The sequence below is a fragment of the Bison bison genome, unplaced genomic scaffold, assembly GCF_000754665.1.
Source record: "Bison bison bison isolate TAMUID 2011002044 unplaced genomic scaffold, Bison_UMD1.0 scf7180017864471, whole genome shotgun sequence".
NCBI lineage: Eukaryota > Metazoa > Chordata > Mammalia > Artiodactyla > Bovidae > Bison > Bison bison.
In genome coordinates, this window is record NW_011495032.1 from 5,478,641 (window position 1) to 5,499,341 (window position 20,701).

At 41.8% G+C, this 20,701-nt stretch overlaps 1 protein-coding gene across 2 annotated transcripts in view; it reads left to right on the top strand.

Moving 5' to 3' along the window:
• The window catches only part of CFAP221 (cilia and flagella associated protein 221), a 138,535-nt gene that overhangs the window by 40,006 nt on the left and 77,828 nt on the right, over positions 1 to 20,701 (top strand). For both annotated transcript variants that reach the window (XM_010860794.1, XM_010860795.1), the window contains exons 7-8: positions 14,608 to 14,711; positions 19,018 to 19,177. In XM_010860794.1, the coding sequence (XP_010859096.1) occupies positions 14,608 to 14,711; positions 19,018 to 19,177 (264 nt within the window). The remainder of the gene's footprint in view (positions 1 to 14,607; positions 14,712 to 19,017; positions 19,178 to 20,701) is intronic.

The window sequence follows — 20,701 nt, forward strand, 5'->3', positions numbered from 1 at the left end:
CATCTGTCCAAGGGACTCTCAAGAGTCTTCTCCAACACCACAGTTCAAAAGCATCAATTCTTCGGTGCTCAGCCTTCTCCACAGTCCAACTCTCACATCCATACATGACCACAGGAAAAACCATAGCCTTGACTAGACGGACCTTTGTTGGCAAAGTAATGTCTCTGCTTTTGAATATGCTATCTAGGTTGGTCATAACTTTCCTTCCAAGGAGTAAGCATCTTTTAATTTCATGATGCAGTCACCATCTGCAGTGATTTTGGAGCCCAAAAAAGTAAAGGCTGACACTGTTTCCACTGTTTCCCCATCTATTTCCCATGAAGTGATGGGACCGGATGCCATGATCTTCGTTTTCTGAATGTTGAGCTTTAAGCCCACTTTTTCACTCTCCACTTTCACTTTCATCAAGAGGCTTTTTAGTTCCTCTTCACTTTCTGCCAAAGGGTGGGAATGGGTAAATTTTATGGTATATACATTTTCTAAAAAAGGTATTTAGAAATATGAATTGGGTACATATTGTCTCTGTGAACGACAGGTAACATGTCACTAGGTCACCTCTAACTTCTTTGAAATTCAGTTCCCTTCCCCACCCTACCGCCAGAGAAATATCTTAACTTCCTTAACCAAGTATGCAAGGGGACCTCATTTAATAATACTTCTGGTTGTTCCCTAGTGTTTCCACAATTCCATCTTTTCCTAAACTACTGGGATGTGTGTAAAATTTTACCAGTGGGGAGAACTAAGTAGGGTTGGGGAAGAAATTGAATTAAGGGCAAGAAGGGAACTTGACAGTCACACCAGCAAGAGAAAAAACATCAAACCTCCCTGACTCCTTGCCTCCTTCTTGGTCTTTGCCTCTAACATTGGTCTGTGTGTGTGTGTGCTTAGTCACTTCAGTCATGTCCAACTCTTTGCAACCCCATGGACTGTAATCCACCAGCCTCCTCTGTCCATGGGATTCTCCAGGCAAGAATACTGGAGTGGGTTGCCATTCCCTCCTCCAGGGGATCTTCCCCACCCAGGGTTTGAACCCATGTCTCTTATGTCTCCTGCCTTGGCAAGTGGATCCTTTACCACCAGCACCACCTGGGAAGCCCAATATTGGTCTAAGCTGAGTCTAAAGTAAGGATGGTATATAATTCTGTAAAGGCAAAAAAAAAAAAAAATTAGATGCCTGTTAAGTGACCATTTCTTTATATAAATTTGTGTTTGTCCTTATTTGACTATGTCATTAAAAATCCTGGGTCCACTGTGCTTCTGGTTTGAGGCCCCAGTCCCAGTTAACTGTGTCTTTGAAAGTGAGATAAGCAGCATATGGAAGTTCACAGGAACATAAATTATCTGAGATTGCAAGGGCATACTTTGAAATCGGAAACATAATTTACTCTGCATTCTTCATATCTTTTCAAATTGTGGCACATTCATCTGGGGATCTGGCTTATCGAGAAACTAATCATTTTGTCTGATTTCTTTCTATTTTTGTTGGTCATCTTCTGAATACAGCAGTTTACACCTCAGGCTTGAAGGAAACTAACTGGCCAGTCCCCAGACACCCCCACCCCTTTCTCTCTACACGCATGCCAGGACTTGAGGGGAGGTTGGTAATATTTGAGAAAAAGTCCTGGGACTTTAGAAGCCTTTCTTGATGATGGACTAATTGAAGAACTTGCCTTTCAAAAAGCTCAGCAAATAAAGCCCAAAGGGATCAGTTTTGAAGAGAAAATCAATGGGGAAGAAGCTGTAGGTGTGAACAGTGAGATGTCTTAGTTTTTTGTGGTTGTTAGAGACCGAGGAGAGGGACATAGCATGACAGTTAAGAGCTCGGGGTCCTGGGGTCCTGGCTTTCACTCCCACCTTAGTCAGTTAGTCGTGACCCCATGGACTGCAGCATGCCAGGCTTCTCTGTCCACCACCAACTCCAGGAGCTTGCTGAAACTCATGTCCACTGCGTCAGTGATGCCATCCAACCATCTCATCCTCTGTCGTCACCTTCTCCTCCTACCTTCAATCTTTCCCAGCATCAGGGTCTTTCCCAATGAGTCAGTTCTTCACATCAGGTGGCCAAAGTATTGGAGTTTCAGCTTCAGCATCAGTCCTTCCAATGAATATTCAGGACTGATTTCCTTTAGGATGGACTGGTTGGATCTCCTTGCAGTCCAAGGGACACTCAAGAGTCTTCTCCAACACCACAGTTCAAAAGCATCAATTCTTTGGTGCTCAGCTTTCTTTATAGTCCAACTCTCACATTCATACATAGCTACTGGAAAAACATAGCTTTGACTAGACAGACCTTTGTTGGCAAAGCGATGTCTCTGCTTTTGAATATTCTGTCTAGGTTGATCATAGCTTTTCTTCCAAGGAGCAAGTGTCTTTTCATTTCATGGCTGCAGTCACCATCTACAGTGATTTTGGAGCCCAAGAAAATAAAGACTGTCACTGTTTCTATTGTTTCCCCATTTATTTGCCATGAAGTGATGGGACTGGATTCCATGATCTTAGTTTTCTGAATGTTGAGTTTTAATCCGATTTTTTCACTCTCCTCATTCACTTTCATCAAGAGGCTCTTTAGTTCTTCTTCATTTTCTGCCACTGGTGGTGTTATCTGCATATCTGAGGTTATTACTATTTCTTCCAGCGATGTACTCTGCATGTAAGTTAAATAAGCAGGGTGACAATATACAGCCTTGAGGTACTCCTTTCCCAATTTGGAACCAGTCTGTTGTTCCATGTCCCATTCTAACTGATGCTTCTTGACCTACATACAGATTTCTCAGGAGGCAGGTAAGGTGGTCTGGTATTCTGATCTCTTTAAGAATTGTCCACAGTTTGTTGTGATCCACACAGTCAAAGGCTTTGGCATAGTAAATAAAGCAGAAGTAGATGTTTTTTGGAACTCTTTTGCTTTTTCGATTATCCAACAGATGTTGGCAATTTGATCTCTGTTTCCTCTGTCTTTTCTAAATCTAGCCTGAACATCTGGAAGTTCATGGTTCACATACTGTTGAAGCCTGGCTTAGAGAATTTTGAGCATTACTTTACTAGCGTGTGAGATGAGTGCAATTGTGTGGTAGTTTGAAGATTCTTTAGCATTGCCTTTCTTTGGGACTGGAATGAAAACTGACCTTTTCCAGTCCTGTGGCCACTGCTGAATTTTCCAAATTTGCTGGTATATTGTGTGCAGCACTTTAACAGCATCATCTTTTAGGATTTGAAATAGCTCAGCTGAAATTCCATCACCTCCACCAGCTTTGTTCACCATGATGCTTTCTAAGGCCCACTTGACTTCTCATTCCAGGATGTCTGGCTCTAGGTGAGTGATCACACCATCATGGTTATCTGTGTCATGAAGATCTTTTTTGTACAGTTCTTCCGTGTATTCTTGCCACCTCTTCTTAATATCTTCTGGTACTGTTAGGTCCATACTGTTTATGTCCTTTATTATGCCCATCTTTGCATGAAATGTTCCCTTGATATCTCTAATTTTCTTGAAGAGATCTCTTGTCTTTCCCATTCTATTGTTTTCCTCTGTTTCTTTGCATTGATCACTGAGGAAGGCTTTCTTATGTCTCCTTGCTATTCTTTGGAACTCTGCATTCAAATGGGTATATCTTTCCTTTTCTCAGCTATTTGTAAGTCCTCCTCAGACAACCATTTTGCATTTTTGCATTTCTTTTTCTTGGGGATGGTCTTGATCACTGCCTCCTATACAATGTTACAAACCTCCGTCCATATTTCTTCAGGCACTGTATCTATCAGATCTAATCCCTTGAATCTATTTCTCACTTCCACTGTATAATCGTAAGGGATTTGATTTAGGTCATATCTGAATGGTCTAGTGGTTTTCCCTACTTTCTTCAATTTAAGTCTGAATTAGGCAATAAGGAGTTCATGATCTTAGCCCTAGTCAGCTCCCAGTCTTCTTTTTGCTGACTGCTTAGAGCTTCTCCATCTTTGGTTGCAAAGAATATAATGAATCTGATTTCATTGTTGGCCATCTGATGATGTCCATTTGCAGAGTCTTCTCTTGTGTTGTTGGAAGAGGGTGTTTGCTATGACCAGTGCGTTCTCTTGGCAAAACTCTATTAGCCTTTGCTCTGCTTCATTCTGTACTCCAAGGCCAAACTTGCCTGTTACTCCAGGTATCTCTTGACTTCCTACTTTTGCAATCCAGTCCCCTATAATGAAAAGGACATCTTTTTTGGATGTTAATTCTATAAGGTCTTGTAGGTCTTCATAGAACCGTTCAACTTCCACTTCTTCAGCATTAGTGGTTGGGGCTGCTGCTGCTGCTAAGTCGCTTCAGTCGTGTCCGACTCTGTGTGACTCCATAGACGGCAGCCTACCAGGCTCCCCCATCCCTGGGATTCTCCAGGCAAGAATACTGGAGTGGGTTGCCATTTCCTTCTCCAGTGCATGAAAGTGAAAAGTGAAAGTGAAGTCGCTCAGTCGTGTCCGACTCTTAGCAACCTCATGGACTGCAGCCTACCAGGCTCCTCCATCCATGGGATTTTCCAGGCAAGAGTACTGGAGTGGGGTGCCATTGCCTTCTCCAGTGGTTGGGGCATAGACTTGGATTACTGTGATATTGACTGGTTTGCCTTGGAAATAAACAGAGATCATTCTGTTGTTTTTGAGATTGTACCCAAGTACTGCATTTCGGACTCTTTGGTTGACTATGAAGGCCACTCCATTTCTTCTAAGGGAGTCTTGCCCACGGTAGTAGATATAATGGTCATCTGAGTTAAATTCATCCATTCCAGTCCATTTTAGTTCACTGATTCCTAAAATGTCAGTGTTCATTCTTGCCATCTCCTATTTGCCCACTTCCAATTTGCCTTGATTCTTGGACCTAACATTCCAGGTTCCTATGCAATATTGTTCTTTACAGCATTGGACTTTTCTTCCATCACCAGTCACATCCACAACTGGGCATTGTTTTTGCTTTGGCTCCATCTCTTCATTTTTTCTGGAGTTGTTTCTCCACTCTTCTCCAGTAGCATATTGGGCACCTACCGACCTGGGGAGTTCATCTTTCAGTGTCATATCTTTTTGCCTTTTCATACCGTTCACAGGGTTCTCAAGGCAAGAGTGCTGAAATGGTTTGCCATTCCCTTCTCCAGTGGACCACATTTTGTCAGAACTCTCCACCATGACCCATCTGTCTTGGGTGGCCCTACACTGCAAGGAGATCCAACCAGTCCATCCTAAAGGAGATCAGTCCTGGGTGTTCATTGGAAGGACTGATGTTAAAGCTGAAACTCCAATACTTTGGGCCACCTGTTGCGAAGAGCTGACTCATTTAAAAAGACCCTGATGCTGGGAAAGATTGAGGGCAGGAGGAGAAGGGGATGACAGAGGATAAGATGGTTGGATGGCATCACCGACTCGATGGACATGGATTTGGGTGGACTCCAGGAGTTGGTGATGGACAGGGAGACCTAGTGCTGTGGTTCACGGGGTGGCAAAGAGTCGGACACGACAGAGCGACTGAACTGAACTGAACTGACGTGGCATGGCTTATAGTTTCCTTGAGTTAGACAAGGCTGTGGTCCATGTGATCAGTTTTCTGTGATTGTGATTTTCATTCTGTCTGCCCTCTGAGGTGTAAGGATAAGAGGCTTACGGAAGCTTCCTGACGGGAGAGACTGACTGTGGGGGAAACTGGTTCTTGGTTCTGATGGGTGGAGCCATGCTCAGTAAATTTTAATCCAATTTTCTGTTGATGGGCGGGACTATGTTCCCTCCCTGTTGTTTGACTTGAGATCAAACTATGGCGGACGTAATGAAGATAATGGCAACCTCCTTGAAAAGGTCCTGTGCACTGCTGCACTCGGTGCCTCTGACCCTGCAGCAGGCCACTGCCGAGGCATGCCTCTGCCGGAGACTTCTGGACACTCAACAGGCAAGTCTGGGTCAGTCTTTTGTGGGTCTGACTGCTCCTTTCTTCTGGGTCCTGGTGCACACAAGGTTTTGTTTCAGCCCTCCAAGAGTCTGTTTCCCTAGTCCTGGATAAGTTCTGGCGGCTCCATGGTGGCGTTAATAGTGACCTCCTCTAAGAGGGCTTATGCCACACTCAGGTCTGCTGTACCCAGAGCCCCTGCACCTGTGACAGGCCACTGCTGACCTGTCCTCCACAGGGGACACTCAAACACTCAAAGGCAGGTCTGGCTCAGTCTCTTTGGGGTCTCCTGGTGTGCACCAGGTTTTGTTTGAGCCCTCCAAGTGTCTCTGGCAGGTATGAGGTTTGATTCTAAATGCAATTTTGCCCCTCCTACTGTCTTGCTGGGGTTTCTCCTTTGCCCTTGGACATGGGGTATCTTTTTTTGGTGTGATCCAACATCCTCCTGTCAATGGTTGTTCAGCAGCGAGTTGTAATTTTGGAGTTCTCAGAGGAGAAGATGAGTGCATGTCCTTCTACTCTGCCACCTTGTGACCCTCCCATTCCAACCTCATTTCTTATTAACCGTATGTCCTTGGACAGCCCCACACTGGTCAGTTTGTTTATCTATGAAATGGGCAGAATAATAGTGCTTACCTTCTCGGTTGGCTGAGGCACAAGCACATGGCTGGGACATGTGAAGAGCGACTACTGAAAAGAGAAAACGACCTTAAAATGTCCAAGTTAAGATTCCCACCAGAAATGGGGTAAAGGCAGTCATTCACTAAGGGAGAAATGAGGTGAGGAAGAGAGAATGCTGTCTGGGTCTGGTTTTTGCTTACTGCTGTGTAACAAACCACCCTAGAAGCAGTGGCTTAAAGTAACAGCAGTCATTTATTTTGCTCCTGGATCTACGTTTTGAAGGCTCCTTGATGGAGAAAGTTGCCCTGCTTTGTGCAGAGTCAGCTGAGGCTGCTTAGCCAAGCCAAGGGATCCACTTCCCAGATTGGTCCACTCGCACGCTGCTGTTTCCTGGGCTGAGCTGGGTGCAGGGCTGGTAGCCTCGGTTCTCTCCACATGGGTCTCTCCAAAGGCTGCTTGTGCTTCCTGCCAACCTGGCAACAAGGTAAGCACCCAGGAGGATCGAGGGATGCCAGTCTCCTGGGTATGGCCTTAGGAAAGCAGTGCAGCATCGTTATTTCTGCTGCTCTCCAGGAGCTGAGTGGCCAGAGAGCCCAGATCCCAGGGAAGGAGACTGGGGATCCACCTCTCAGTAGACAAAAAATGGGTTTGTTTTCATATTTATGTATTTATTTTTGCCTGCTTCGGCTCTTGGTTGAGATACTCAGGCTCTCAGTTGCAGCACAGAGTCTTCTCTCTAGTTATGGTGCAGGGACCCCAGAGTGCATGGGCTCTGTAGGTGAGGCCCACAGGCTCAGTTGTAGCACATGGGCTTAGCTGCCCCCCAGCATGTGGGATCTGAGTTCCCCGACCAGGGATCAAACCCATGTCTACTGCATTGTAAGGCAGATTCTTAACCACTGGACCGCCAGGGAAGTCCCAATATAGATGAGCTCACTCAGATTCGATTTTCTCATGAGTCTTCTGTACATTTGAAAAGGAGTGGGTCTCATGCGAATACATCATTGCTGTCCACAGCTTTGGATCTCTAAGCGATTCCTATATCAGTGAGTAATTGACAAGGGAAAAGTCCTGCTAAATTGACGTGTTTACATAGTCTACATTATGGTTTAAATTTTATGTATGTCTCTGTGAAGAGGCTTCCCTTTATCTTGATGGTTACAAGTAACATGTAATAGCTGTTGATTAATTTACTGTGGCCTCTGAATCGAGCATCTTGTAATAAGTTGGCATCTGTCATGCTTTTTACTGTTACTGACTCATGCTTGGGTCTGCTTGCCCATGTGCAGCAAAGCCATCCTAATGACACCAGGTCGTGGTGAAGGAAAGTGCAGTGTTAATTACAGGCACCCAAGAAGGAGTCTAGACACCTAGTGCTTAAAAGGCCTGAACTCCTTGAAAGGTTTCAGGGAAAAGTTTTTAAAGACAGAGTGAGGAAAGAGGGTAGTGGGGTGTGTGGTCAGCTCATGGACATACTTCTAATTGGATTATGGTGAGGTTATCAGGAGTCAGCATCATCAACCTTCTGGTTCCAACCGGTCTGGAGTCTACATGCTTGTGGGTAGCATACCAGTAACTTCTCCCACCTGGTGGGAATCTCAGTATCTACAAGACAGCTCAAAGGATGTGGCCCAGAATATTATCTATAGCCCTTGAGGAGGAAGAAGATCCTTGACTTTGTCTAATGGCTAAAGTGTTAGAATTTTGTCTTGCCTGATGGTTTTCCTTTCTTTCTCCATTTTCTCATTCTCTGATTAAATTGACTCTTTGGAACTCAGGAAAGGTCTAGGAGGCCACAGTTTTTCCAAAGTGAAGAGGCAGGTAGAGGACATGGGGGTCAGGGCAGGGAGTCTGTTCCAGGAAGGCCCCATACAGTCCCTCTCAGTGACATTATCAGTCAACCTTCACTCTCCAAAAAGGAGTCCAGTACTATTTACGTCAAGATGGCTCACTCAGTCCACTCTCTAAACATGGAGGTTTTTTAATTAGAGAGGAAATTTGCTTTTATGTTATCCCCAATAAGTTCACAAGATTATACATTCTCTCAAGAAATCGTTGATTACTCCTAACTAACACAATGTTAGATTTTAGGGTAAATGATGAAAATAACATAAGAGTAAAGTAGAAACAAATGTTATATAATTTACTGGAAATTAATGCTGTGTCTGGCCCTCTTCTAGCATTTATTTAGAAAAGGGACAAGAAAGAAATTTGCGTTTATATTATTTTATAATATTTACTTTCTGTGAGGGAAACTGGTACTCTTTTCTTCTAATAGGCACAGAGTTTGTACATGGTCAAAAGACTGGTATTTAAAAAGTTTGAGTTGGATTTTATTAAAAATAAGTCATAAGTCTTTTCAAGTGCTTAATATATTTTTATACATAGCCTTAATGTAATTGATTAAATGTTTAAATAATAAAGTAGCAGGGATAAAAGTTGTCTTTACTTGAAGAGTATTAACTTCTATCTGCTTTAATTTTTTTAATATTATTTATTTATTTTTATTTTGGTTGTGCTGGGCCCTCGCCACTGCATGCAGGGCCCCTGCTAATTGCAGAGAGCAGGGATGGGTGGTAGGGATGGGGAGGGCAGTCTCTTTTGTGGTATATGAGCTCTTGGACACGAGGGCCTCAGCACCCACAGCATACAGACCCAGCTGCCCCATGGCATATGGAATCCTCCTGGACCAGGGATCAAACCTATGTCTCCTGCAGTGGCAGGAGAACTCCCAACCACTGGTCCACCAGGAAAGTTCTGCTTTAATATTTTAATTGGCTACTTTCTATAAATCATAGAAGAACTCTAATTCAGGCTCCTATCTGCATCTGAGGATTAATAAGCATAGAATATGTATATTTATTCATGTTTTTTCACTGCCAGTCACTTTTTATTGTATTTTAGCAATGGAATTTAGTTGAGAATTTTTAAGGCCCCCAGAATCTAATGGGATTCTGTTTCTTCACATATGGAAAACTTCTAAATAACCTAAGCTTCCTATCTGCCAGAATTTCTCTTGACCCAAATTAATGTAGATCTCCCTTGATTTATGATGAAGGAAACCAGTCACATAATTTGATATTTGTAGTGTGAACTGCAACGATGAAAACCAAGTTCAGTTTTTCCACTGCCTATGTATTCCTGGCACTGGTGTGTCTCCTGAATCAAGCCACTTGGAATTTTGTGCCCTTAAGGAATTGTTTGTTTTTCCGACTGATTAATGCATCAGGAACTTGGCTTCATGTAATCATCATTAAACAAATACTCTGACACCTTTTCTATGGGAATTATCAGAGCTTTGAAGTTAGCTACAGATTGGGTAAATATAAAAAGCACTACCAGTTTTTGTTTGTGTTTTAGTTCAGGAAAATGTAAACATTCAACTTTTAGCAGAGGATCCCTGAGCAGCTGCTGGGGTAGCTCTGAGCAGACCCCTGGGGATACTGACTGGAGGCCCATACAGCCCAGGTGGCTTGTGAGTCACGGACCTAATCTTCAGGGACCAGGTTCGGGCATCTTGAGAGATATATAATTTGTAATGTTAGTTTTATATACCCAGTGCTATAAAATACCTGAAGCTCAGTGGGGCCTAAGTGTCTGTTAGGTTGAATTGCCTCGAAAAACGTAATGACTTTTAGGTACCCTGTATTTCAGAATTAGAAAGCATCTCATACAGTTAAGATGGATGAACTGATACTTCTAATAGAGCCTGATTTAGGACAGAATTTATGAGTTGGTTAAAAAAAATAAAAAAGCTATGGAACCAGACCACCTGACCTGCCTCTTGAGAAATCTGTATGCAGGTCAGGAAGCAACAGTTAGAACTGGACATGGAACAACAGACTGGTTCCAAATAGGAAAAGGAGTTCGTCAAGGCTGTATATTGTCACCCTGTTTATTTAACTTATATGCAGAGTACATCATGAGAAACGCTGGACTGGAAGAAACACAAGCTGGAATCAAGATTGCCGGGAGAAATATCAATAACCTCAGATAAGCAGATGACACCACCCTTATGGCAGAAAGTGAAGAGGAACTAAGAAGCCTCTTGATGAAAGTGAAAGTGGAGAGTGAAAAAGTTGGCTTAAAGCTCAACATTCAGAAAACGAAGATCATGGCATCCAGTCCCATCACCTCATGGGAAATAGATGGGGAAACAGTGGAAACAGTGTCAGACTTTATTTTTCTGGGTTCCAAAATCACTGCAGATGGTGACTACAGCCATGAAATTAAAAGACGCTTACTTCTTGGAAGGAAAGTTATGACCAACCTAGATAGCATATTCAAAAGCAGAGACATTACTTTGCCAACAAAGGTTCGTCTAGTCAAGGCTATGGTTTTTCCAGTGGTCATGTATGGATGTAAGAGTTGGACTGTGAAGAAGGTTGAGCGCCAAAGAATTGATGCTTTTGAACTGTGGTGTTGGAGAAGACTCTTGAGAGTCCCTTGGACTGCAAGGAGATCCAACCAGTCCATTCTGAAGGAGATCAGCCCTGGGATTTCTTTGGAAGGAATGATGCTAATGCTGAAACTCCAGTACTTTGGCCACCTCATGCAAAGAGTTGACTCATTGGAAAAGATTCTGATGCTGGGAGGGATTGGGGGCAAGAGGAGAAGGGGACGACAGAGGATGAGATGGCTGGATGGCATCACTGACTCGGTGGACGTTAGTCTGAGTGAACTCTGGGAGTTTGTGATGGACAGGGAGGCCTGGTGTGCTGCGATTCATGGGGTCGCAAAGAGTCAGACACGATTGAGCGACTGATCTGATTTGATCTGATCTGAAACATCAAAATGTTCCTAAATAGTTTAAGCACACATCTGTGATTGATTTTATGAAAAAAAATTTTAAAAAGTAGAAAAGGATGATAAATGTAATGGTGATCTATTTTATGGGCCTTTTTGAAAGAATAGAAGGAAAAAAAACAGACTTTCAGCTTTAAAACCATTCACCAGGAATGGAAAGAAGGATGATCTTTCCCTGCAGTGATATATGCTGTTTCTTCTAGTATTCCTGTGCTGTTGCTATTGCAACTTGGCTGCATTTGGTCCTTGGTTAGGTAAGCACACGTGGCATGCTTGCAATGTCCTGAGTGTAGAGGCCTGATGACAGCTCCATTTTCAGCAATAAGGCTTCCAGATGAACACAGGTTCACAGGGTCAAGTTGTTTTGGTGTACAAAGCAGACATTTACTCTATGAATACCTTCACCCACAGGTGTTTTAAAATGTGAACACTTTAGAACAAGAGTTAATGCAGATAAACGATTTCTGACTTGAACCACAGTGGCCAGAAACCTGCTGATCTTGCTTTCGCCTTCCAAAAGTTGCTGCTCTCAGCTCTGGCCCCAAGGGTGGCCAATAATTTACATTAAAAGAATGGGAAGATTAGTGAAAACTGGTTAATTTGACCATCTTTTTTTATAAGCAATTCATAAAAGAATTAAGACTAGAAATGTACATAATACATTACATAGTAAAGTGGCAGTCTCTTGATACTTTATAGCGACCTAGCTTTCCTTGAAAAGGAACTTAGAAAGTGATTCCTGGCATTATACTGCAGCAGTGGCTTGCCTTTGAAAGGAACTGCTGCTTTTCCTTCGTGGGGGGCGGGGGGAGGGAGACAAGCTACTCAAAGAGGGTACTGGATACTCTTTGAATTCTGCAAAGCTACTCAACACTTAGATCTGGTGTCATATACACAGTGAGGGCTCAACAGATACCTTCAGGGGAGGAAGTTATCAGCTATAGAAGAGGTGGAGAAAAGGCCCAAGGGAGAATAATTCTTGGAAGCTTCTAGCAGCCTCAGACCACAGATGGTACTTTCTTTCTCAGTCAGCCAACAGAGTAAGTAGGTACATCTATTAATGTAAAAGACTGGTTTTTAAAATGTGCCTTTAATTCTAGATATTCATAACAGTTATTATGTACATTGTCTTGAAGAAATGTTGCAGCAGATATGGCATAAAAAAAAGACCTCTTTCTGAAAAATGTCATGTTTTCTCTTTATTCCCTGTATACTTAGTAAACATGAAAGTGAAAGTGAAGTCACTCAGTGTCTGACTCTTTGCAACTCTTTGCAACCTCGTGGACTGCAGCCTACCAGGCTCCTCTGTCCATGGGATTTTCCAAGCAAGAGTACTGGAGTGGGTTGCTGTTTCCTTCTCCAAGTAAACGTAGCTCAGTGTAATATAATTTTTCATAAAGTATGTACTGGGTATATGCGTGGTCATGGTGATGTGATACTAGAAAGGAGGAAGAGGTGGTACAGCAATAAAAACTATAGATTCTTTTAAAAAAAAAATAAAAAATAAAAAAGCTATGAAGTATTCATCTCATTGTTGGCTGAAGTGATTACTCTGTATAATGACCCTTATCTTGAGTATATCAATGGATGTAATTAAAAACATTAATATCTAAAAGTTACAAGTTAATAAGAGAATAGAATAATCCAGTAGAAAAATGGGCAAAGAATACACACAGGCAATTCATAGAAGAGGAAATGCAAGGGTAAAATGAGTAGTAGGGTCAACCTCAAAGAAATGAAAATAAAGTGACATACTATTTCACCCTCATCAAGTTGGAAGAAGTTACAATGTCTGAGAATCCTGTGTTGGTAATCAGATGCTGCTTATGGGAGGATAAATTGGTTCAAGTGCTTCAGAGGGTACGTAGGCCATACCTAGCAAAGCTGATAATTTCACTTTACCGCTAACCAGTAATTCCATTTCTCTAGTCACAGCTAGAGCAGCTCTGGTCCACATGCATAAGGAGTCCCCCAAAGGACTGTCTTTACCATCCTGAAGTAGTGAAAAGGCACAGACAACCTATACACCTTTCAGCACGAGAGCAGAGAGAGAAAGATGATGTCGACAAACAACAAACTACTTATCGCTGGTTAAAACAAATGAACAGAACTTCACATGTCATCATGGATCAATCTCAAAGCATAACGCTGGGCAAAACTAACACATGGGTACATACGTACGTGGTGATATTTCTAAAATCCATGGGAATGATGGTGAATACACCCCTGGGGAGGCAAGAAGGAGCAGAGGACCAGGGAGAGGTAGGCAGGGAGCTTGAACTGTTCTGCATGTTTTATATCTGTTAAAATAAGACATTGGTTTACCCAAAGCAGAAGATTTTATAGAGCTTGGTAGTGGATAAAGGGATCTTTCTTTTATTATTTTCAGTATTTTCTTTATATTTGGAGTATTTCCAAATAATGAATTTAAGGCCAAGTAAAAATACTCCTGGCATCATTTTTCAAACCGTATTTGAAATCTACTATATCCCCAAAGACGCTTACTCCTTGGAAGAAAAGTTATGACCAACCTAGATAGCATATTCAAAAGCAGAGACATTACTTTGCCAACAAAGGTTTGTCTAGTCAAGGCTATGGTTTTTCCTGTGGTCATGTATGGATGTGAGAGTTGGACTGTGGAGAAGGCTGAGCACCGAAGAATTGATGCTTTTGAACTGTGGTGTTGGAGAAGACTCTTGAGAGTCCCTTGGACTGCAAGGAGATCCAACCAGTCCATTGTGAAGGAGATCAGCCCTGGGTGTTCTTTGGAAGGAATGATGCTAAAGCTGAAACTCCAGTACTTTGGCCACCTCATGCAAAGAGTTGACTCATTGGAAAAGACTCTGATGCTGGGAGGGATTGGGGGCAGGAGGAGAAGGGGACGCCAGAGGATGAGATGGCTGGATGGCATCACTGACTCGATGGACATGAGTCTGAGTGAACTCCGGGAGTTGGTGATGGACAGGGAGGCCTGGCATGCTGCGATTCATGGGGTCGCAAAGAGTCGGACACGACTGAGCGACTGATATCCCCAAAACTACTACTGCAAAAGGGTCATTTCACTTTGCCATCAGGATAGGCTCAGGGCTCTCTGAGACATGCCCCTGCCACAGCACCCAGAATGTGCTGTAGGCTAGCTGTTACCCGGGAATGAGTGTGTGAGGGTTGACTCTCCTCGTGGTTGTGGCTGTTTATTACATAACCTGAGTATTCTTTGATACCAAAAGAGCTAGTTACAAAGACAAATAATATTTTACAGTTTTCTTCTTCTTTTTTTGCAGCAAAAGCTACGTGATTCCTTTGTGGTGCAGTTGCCCTGTGGATTTCGAGTTTCATGTCACTGTGGTTCATCCTCATCAGGCCTTTACTGTGGAGCCAACATCAGGTAAGGAGAATTAATTCTCAAGTTGCCAATTTCCTGACGGTTCTCAGATTGAAGATGACTTGGAAAGTAGGTCCCAGGTTATGAAAGAGAATAAGCCACATTTGAACGTGTTATTTTCAAATGTGTAACAGTAACAGACTTTACATATCTGATAATGTAAATCAGAACCGGAAACTTGGGAGTAAACACAGTTTGGGATAATCTTTATCATGCAGATAATTTATACTTTATATTCAGGTCAGTTGCACCCCAGAGTCAAAACTTGAAATCAGGAGTTAATCCATTCTAATTCTAGTTTTAACTTCTGGTACTTACATGGTTTCATAGTCACCTTTAATACAGGTTCAAATAAAATGGGAATATTATATCTATTCAAGCCTTCAGAATCTTAGTGAAGGGTCTAAGGAATTTGTCTCACATGTGGCACGGACCATCTGTCTTTGCATGCCCCAAAGGATGTAGATCCCAAAGATACTCAGGACCTCTGAGAATGAAATCTCCACCTGAACTGACTTCTGCTTCCCAGTTTCTCTCTTGATGTTTAGGTTTGGGATTTAAATATCCACCCATTGTGGCCTGCTGTGAATCCTAAAATAGTTTTGTTTTTGTTTTGTGTTTTTTTCAGATTTATTGAGGTATAATGACATGTATATGATATGGATATAATTTTATACATAAAATTATAAGCTTTTTAAGTATATAATGTGATGATTTGACGTGTGTACGCATCATGAAAGGATTCTGTCATTGAGTTAATGAATATCCATCACCTCACAGAGCTGCCTTTTTTATTGGTGAAACATTTAAGTTCTATTCTCTCAGCAAATTTCAAGTATAGTCACCTTGTTTTATGTTAAAGCCTCAGACCTCATTCATTCTATAATTGAAAGTTTGTACCCTTTTACCAAATTCTCCTTACCACCACCTCCCCACTCCCAGCCCCTGGTAACATTTTTCAACTCTCTATTTCTCAGAATTAGACTTTTTTTTCTTCTGAATGTGTGTGTAAATGATACCTTACAGTATCTGTCTTTGGCTTATTTTACTTGCCATAATGCCACCCAAATTCATACATGTTGTCACAAATGGCAGGTTTACCTTCTTCTTTAACACTGAATAATATTGCATTATATATATATATATATATATATGTATGTATGTATATGCCACATCTTCTTTATCCTTTCATCTGTCAGTGGACACAGAGTATTTTCATTCCCCTGGATATTGTGAATAATGCTGCAGTGAATGTGGGAGTACATCTACCTCTTCAAAATAATGATTTCATTCCCTTTGCATATATACCCAGATGTGAGATTGCTGGATCATATGATAATTCCTTAGGTTTCGAGGAAACCTCCGTACTGTTTTCCGTAGTGACTGCACCAGTTTGCATTTCCAGCACTGCACAAGTGTGCCCTTTTTTCTACCTTCTTGCCAGGATTTGTTATTTCTTTGATAATAGCCATTCTAACAGGTGTGAAATAATAATCTCATTTTATTTGCATTTTCCTGATGATTAGTGATGTTGAACATGTACCTGTTGGACATTTGTTTATCTTCTTTGGGAAAGTGTCTGTTTGGGTCCTCTGCTCATTTGAAAAAGTTGGGTTATCTTGGTGTTTTGTTATTGAGTTATATGATATCCTTGTGTATCTTGGGTATTCATGCCCTGTTGGATATGTGGTTTACAATATTTCCTTCCCTTCCATAGGTTGTCTTTTCATTTTGTTGATGTCTTCTTTGGTTGCGCAGAAGCTTTTGAACTTGGTGTGGTTTCATGTGTTTTTGCTTTTGTAGCCTTTGCTTTTGGTATCAAATTCCCAAAATCATTGTCAAGACCAATGTCAAGGAGCTTTTTTCTTTGTTTTCTTCTAGGAATTATATTGTCAGTTCTTACATTCAAGTCTTTAATCCATTTTGAAATCATTTTTTTAATCTTTAAATTTTTTATTGAAATATAGTTGATTTACAGTGTTGTGTTACTTTTAGGTATACAGCAAAGTGATTCAGTTATATATATACAAAATATAGTCACTTTTTAGATTATTTTCCCTGAAAGATTGTTATTCCAAGATATTGAGTAAAGTTCCCTGTGCTATATAGTAGGTCTTTGTTGCTTATCCATTTTATGTAGAGTATCTGTTGATCCCAAACTCCAAATTAATCCTCCCTCCTGAATTTTACTTTTGTATGTGGTGTAAGATAGTGGTTCAGTTTTATTCTTTAGCATGTGGCTGTTCAGTCCTCCCAACACTTTACTGAAGAGATTGTCCTTGCCCTTTCGTATATTCTAGGATCCTTTGTTGCCAATTAATTGACCATATATGCATGAGTTTATTGCTGGGCTTTCTTTTTATTGTGTCTATTTAGAATGATGGATGTTAGTTAAACCCATTGTGGTGATTATTTCACAAATACGGAAGTCAAACCATCATGCTTCATACCTTAAATTTATACAGAGATGTTTGTTATTTCTCAATAAAACTGGAAAAAATTTATTTCAAGGCATTTTATTCTTTTTGTTGCAATTGTAAATGGAATTGATTTTTCATTTCATTTTCTCATAGTTTGTTGTTGGTGTATAGAAACACAACTGATTTTTCTATATTGATTTTGTATCCTGAAACTTTACTGTCATTAATTCTATTAATAGTGGGTGTTTTATGTATTTTTCTGAAGCACAGCGCTTAGGATCTGAGAAGATGAAAGAGCTCTGGGACTGGGTGTCTGCCTTAGGGGCTTGCAGACTAGTTGGGAGACTGGCAAATTTGCAGAGTGACAGTTCGGGTGGTACCCGAGGACCGCAGGGTATCGGTGAGGGAAGGTGGTGGAGGCTTCTGCAGATGGAGCATCAGGAGGAGTTTTCTGTAACATGTGGGCTGACATAGGCTTTGAAGTTTTATTTATTGAGCTGGGAACGCAGTAACAAGCAGGCATTTGCTTTTGTGAGACTGAACTAGGGGAGGCAGATGACAGAGAGGTAATCCAGAAGATTGGAAGCTAAAGGAAGATCTGGAGGAAGGGCTTCCAGTCTGGGGAACAGCAAGTGCCAAGGCATGGGGTCCAGAGTGCCAGTGTCTGGGGACTGGAGCAGCAGCCCCACGCCTCATCCAGGCCTCTGCTTCAGCATCTCCTCACCTGAGACCTGATGTTCACATGTCTCAAATAGCTCCTTGTGTGTCGCTTGCTTCCCCATGGCCTACTCTGTGTTCATGACATGACTTGAGAATTTATATTCACTGGCTTATTTCTTTTTATTTGCCATCCTGGCCAGCATGTAAACTCCGTGAGCTCTGGGGCTTTGTGTGTGTGTGTGTGTGTGTGTGTGTGTGTGTTTGGGCTGCGCCATATGGCATGTGTGAGCTTAGTCCCTGACTAGGGATAGATCCTGCACCCCTTGCATTGGCAGGCAGAGCCTTAATCACTGGACCACCAGAGAAGTCCCCTGGGACTTTTCTTTGTTTACTGCTGTGTTTCAAGAGCCTAAAACAGTGCCTGTCACATAGTAGGTGCTCAGTGAATGTCTGATGGCTGAATGAAAGGGCTCTGGGGTTGGCATAGAGAGCAAGGCAGAGGGTGGTCCAAGATTCAGAGGGACCCTAGATGGGAAGGAGCGGGGTTGCCAGGCAAGGCCTCTGTGGGGACCAGAGGAGTCCACCTAGAGAGCAAACCAGAGAGCCTTCAGTGGAAGTCAGAAATGGTAGCCCTTCTCACACCTAGCATATCAATTCTTCTTTCCTCCTTGCCTTTATTTTCCTTTCCATGTTTGTTGAGCACTTAATTGCATTCCAAGCCCTGTTGGCACCAGAGACACAAAGGAGAAATAAACATCATGTGACATTTGCCTTTTGAGAGAACAGTTGTCTGTTCTGAAGATATAAAGTGAGAGAATCAAATTACACAAAAATATAGGGAACCAAATTATTTGGACACAAACTTTTACATGTGTTCCTTAATTTTTCCTGTGGCTCACAGCATGAACATTGATATCTGGGAATTATTAATAATGGCTTAAAGGTTACGGTTCTGGGAATTCACTTCTGACTCAGTAATGCTGACTCATAGTGTATGTTTATATAACTGGCACAATCAAGTTATGAGTATAAAGGATTAAGGTAGTAGTTGGTAAATAAGATCAATGTGAACATGCAGAAGTTGATTCACATGTATTTAATGAAAAGACTGATACTAGAAATACTTGTGCTTCTCATGGGAAGAATATATATGTGTGTGTGAGTCAGCCTCTTTGCTTGGACTTGGCAGGAAGAAAAAGCATCACGTTTTCTCATGTCTTTCCTCCCAGGAATAATCCCGGCGAATGGGAAGATGAATGTGACAGTGAAGTTTACCCCGTTTCAGTATGGGATGGCACAGATAAAAGTGCAGCTGTGGGTTTCACAGTTCAACTCTCAACCGTATGAGTGTGTCTTCACCGGGACATGCTACCCCAGTGTGGCTTTAAAGTACGGCTCACTTCTGTTTTCCTTCAAACCCCAATTCTTCCTTTCATCTATTCCATTGTTTCTTTCTTGTAGCAGAATGCCATCAAAACCTTACTTAATATGCCTGGAACTAATATACAGTTACATGTCAATTCTATCTCAATTTAGAAACTTACTTAAATGTTGAACCTTCATAAAATACCCTTTAAAATATAACAGTGATGCAGAGAATATCTCTGTGCTTGTAGCAGTAGTTGCTTCTGCCAAGAGAGAGAAGAGCCAACCAAGAAAAGAGATTTTGGTGAGGATACTTTCTTTTACTGATTACTATCAGTGTGCTGTTTGAATTGTTGGCCACATGTGTGTATTAGTCTGTTCAAAAATTCAAGTCATAAAGCCAGAACCAAAGAGCTATATTCTAAGTTTCTATATAATATTATAATGAGTGGAGTGCCTGCCCTATGCACTGTCCACTGCAAAGCCCCACGGGAAATGGTCCGCACTCTAAAGATGCTGAAGACAGGAGCCGAAATAAGTCAAGTATAACAAGTGCCTTTGACATAAGGCAGAAATGGAAACAAGCTGGGTGGGAGCTTTTCTTAAAGCACCCTCAGCATTCAAGTCAGAATAAAGATGTGCAATGGGTTTAAGTTTTAAACCCATGGGTTTAACTATAACCAGTTAGCCCTGAACTTCCATTTCCAGTGAATGTGAGCTTGTATTTTTATATCCAAATATATCTAGTTAATAAGGTGTTTTCTAACTTGCATGATGTTTATAGAAGTGAAAAGGAAAAAATTTCACAGTATAAATCCTAATCTTGAAAAATCCTTATAAATATTTCGAAAATGATGAAGGCAAAGGTTGATTTTCCTCCTCTCCCCTTCACACATACATTCACATCACATATTAACATCATTAGACATATTAAAAGTGGAATAACAACCCACTATCAAAATAATAACTCCATGATTTATTATATATTTATATTATTATTTTCTTTCTCAGAAGCCAAAGCAGCTTGAGTCAACTGTAGAATGTTAGTGTGACCTGCTGAACCCAAATCTTGCAAGTTCCTGTAGTAAAACTAAAGTAGTTCAGCCAATAAAGAGGTAACATTGGACATAAAAGAAAACCAGTCCTCACTTTCCTGGTGTCAGTTAACTGACTGAGAAGAATGCTGTTTGCAGCTCACAACATGCGCCACAACACACAGACGACCTCCTCAGAGGCGTCACTTGAGTGGGACTTTGACATGTCTGCTGCTGCTGCTGCTGCTGCTGCTAAGTCACCTCAGTCATGTCCGACTCTGTGTGACCGCATAGACGGCAGCCCACCCGGCTGCCCCGTCCCTGGGATTCTCCAGGCAAGAACACTGGAGTGGGTTGCCATTTCCTTCTCCAATGCATGAAAGTGAAAAGTGAAAGTGAAGTCGCTCAGTCGTGTCCGACTCTTAGCGGCCCCATGGACTGCAGCCTACCAGGGTCCTCCAACCATGGGATTTTCCAGGCAAGAGTACTGGAGTGGGGTGCCATTGCCTTCTCC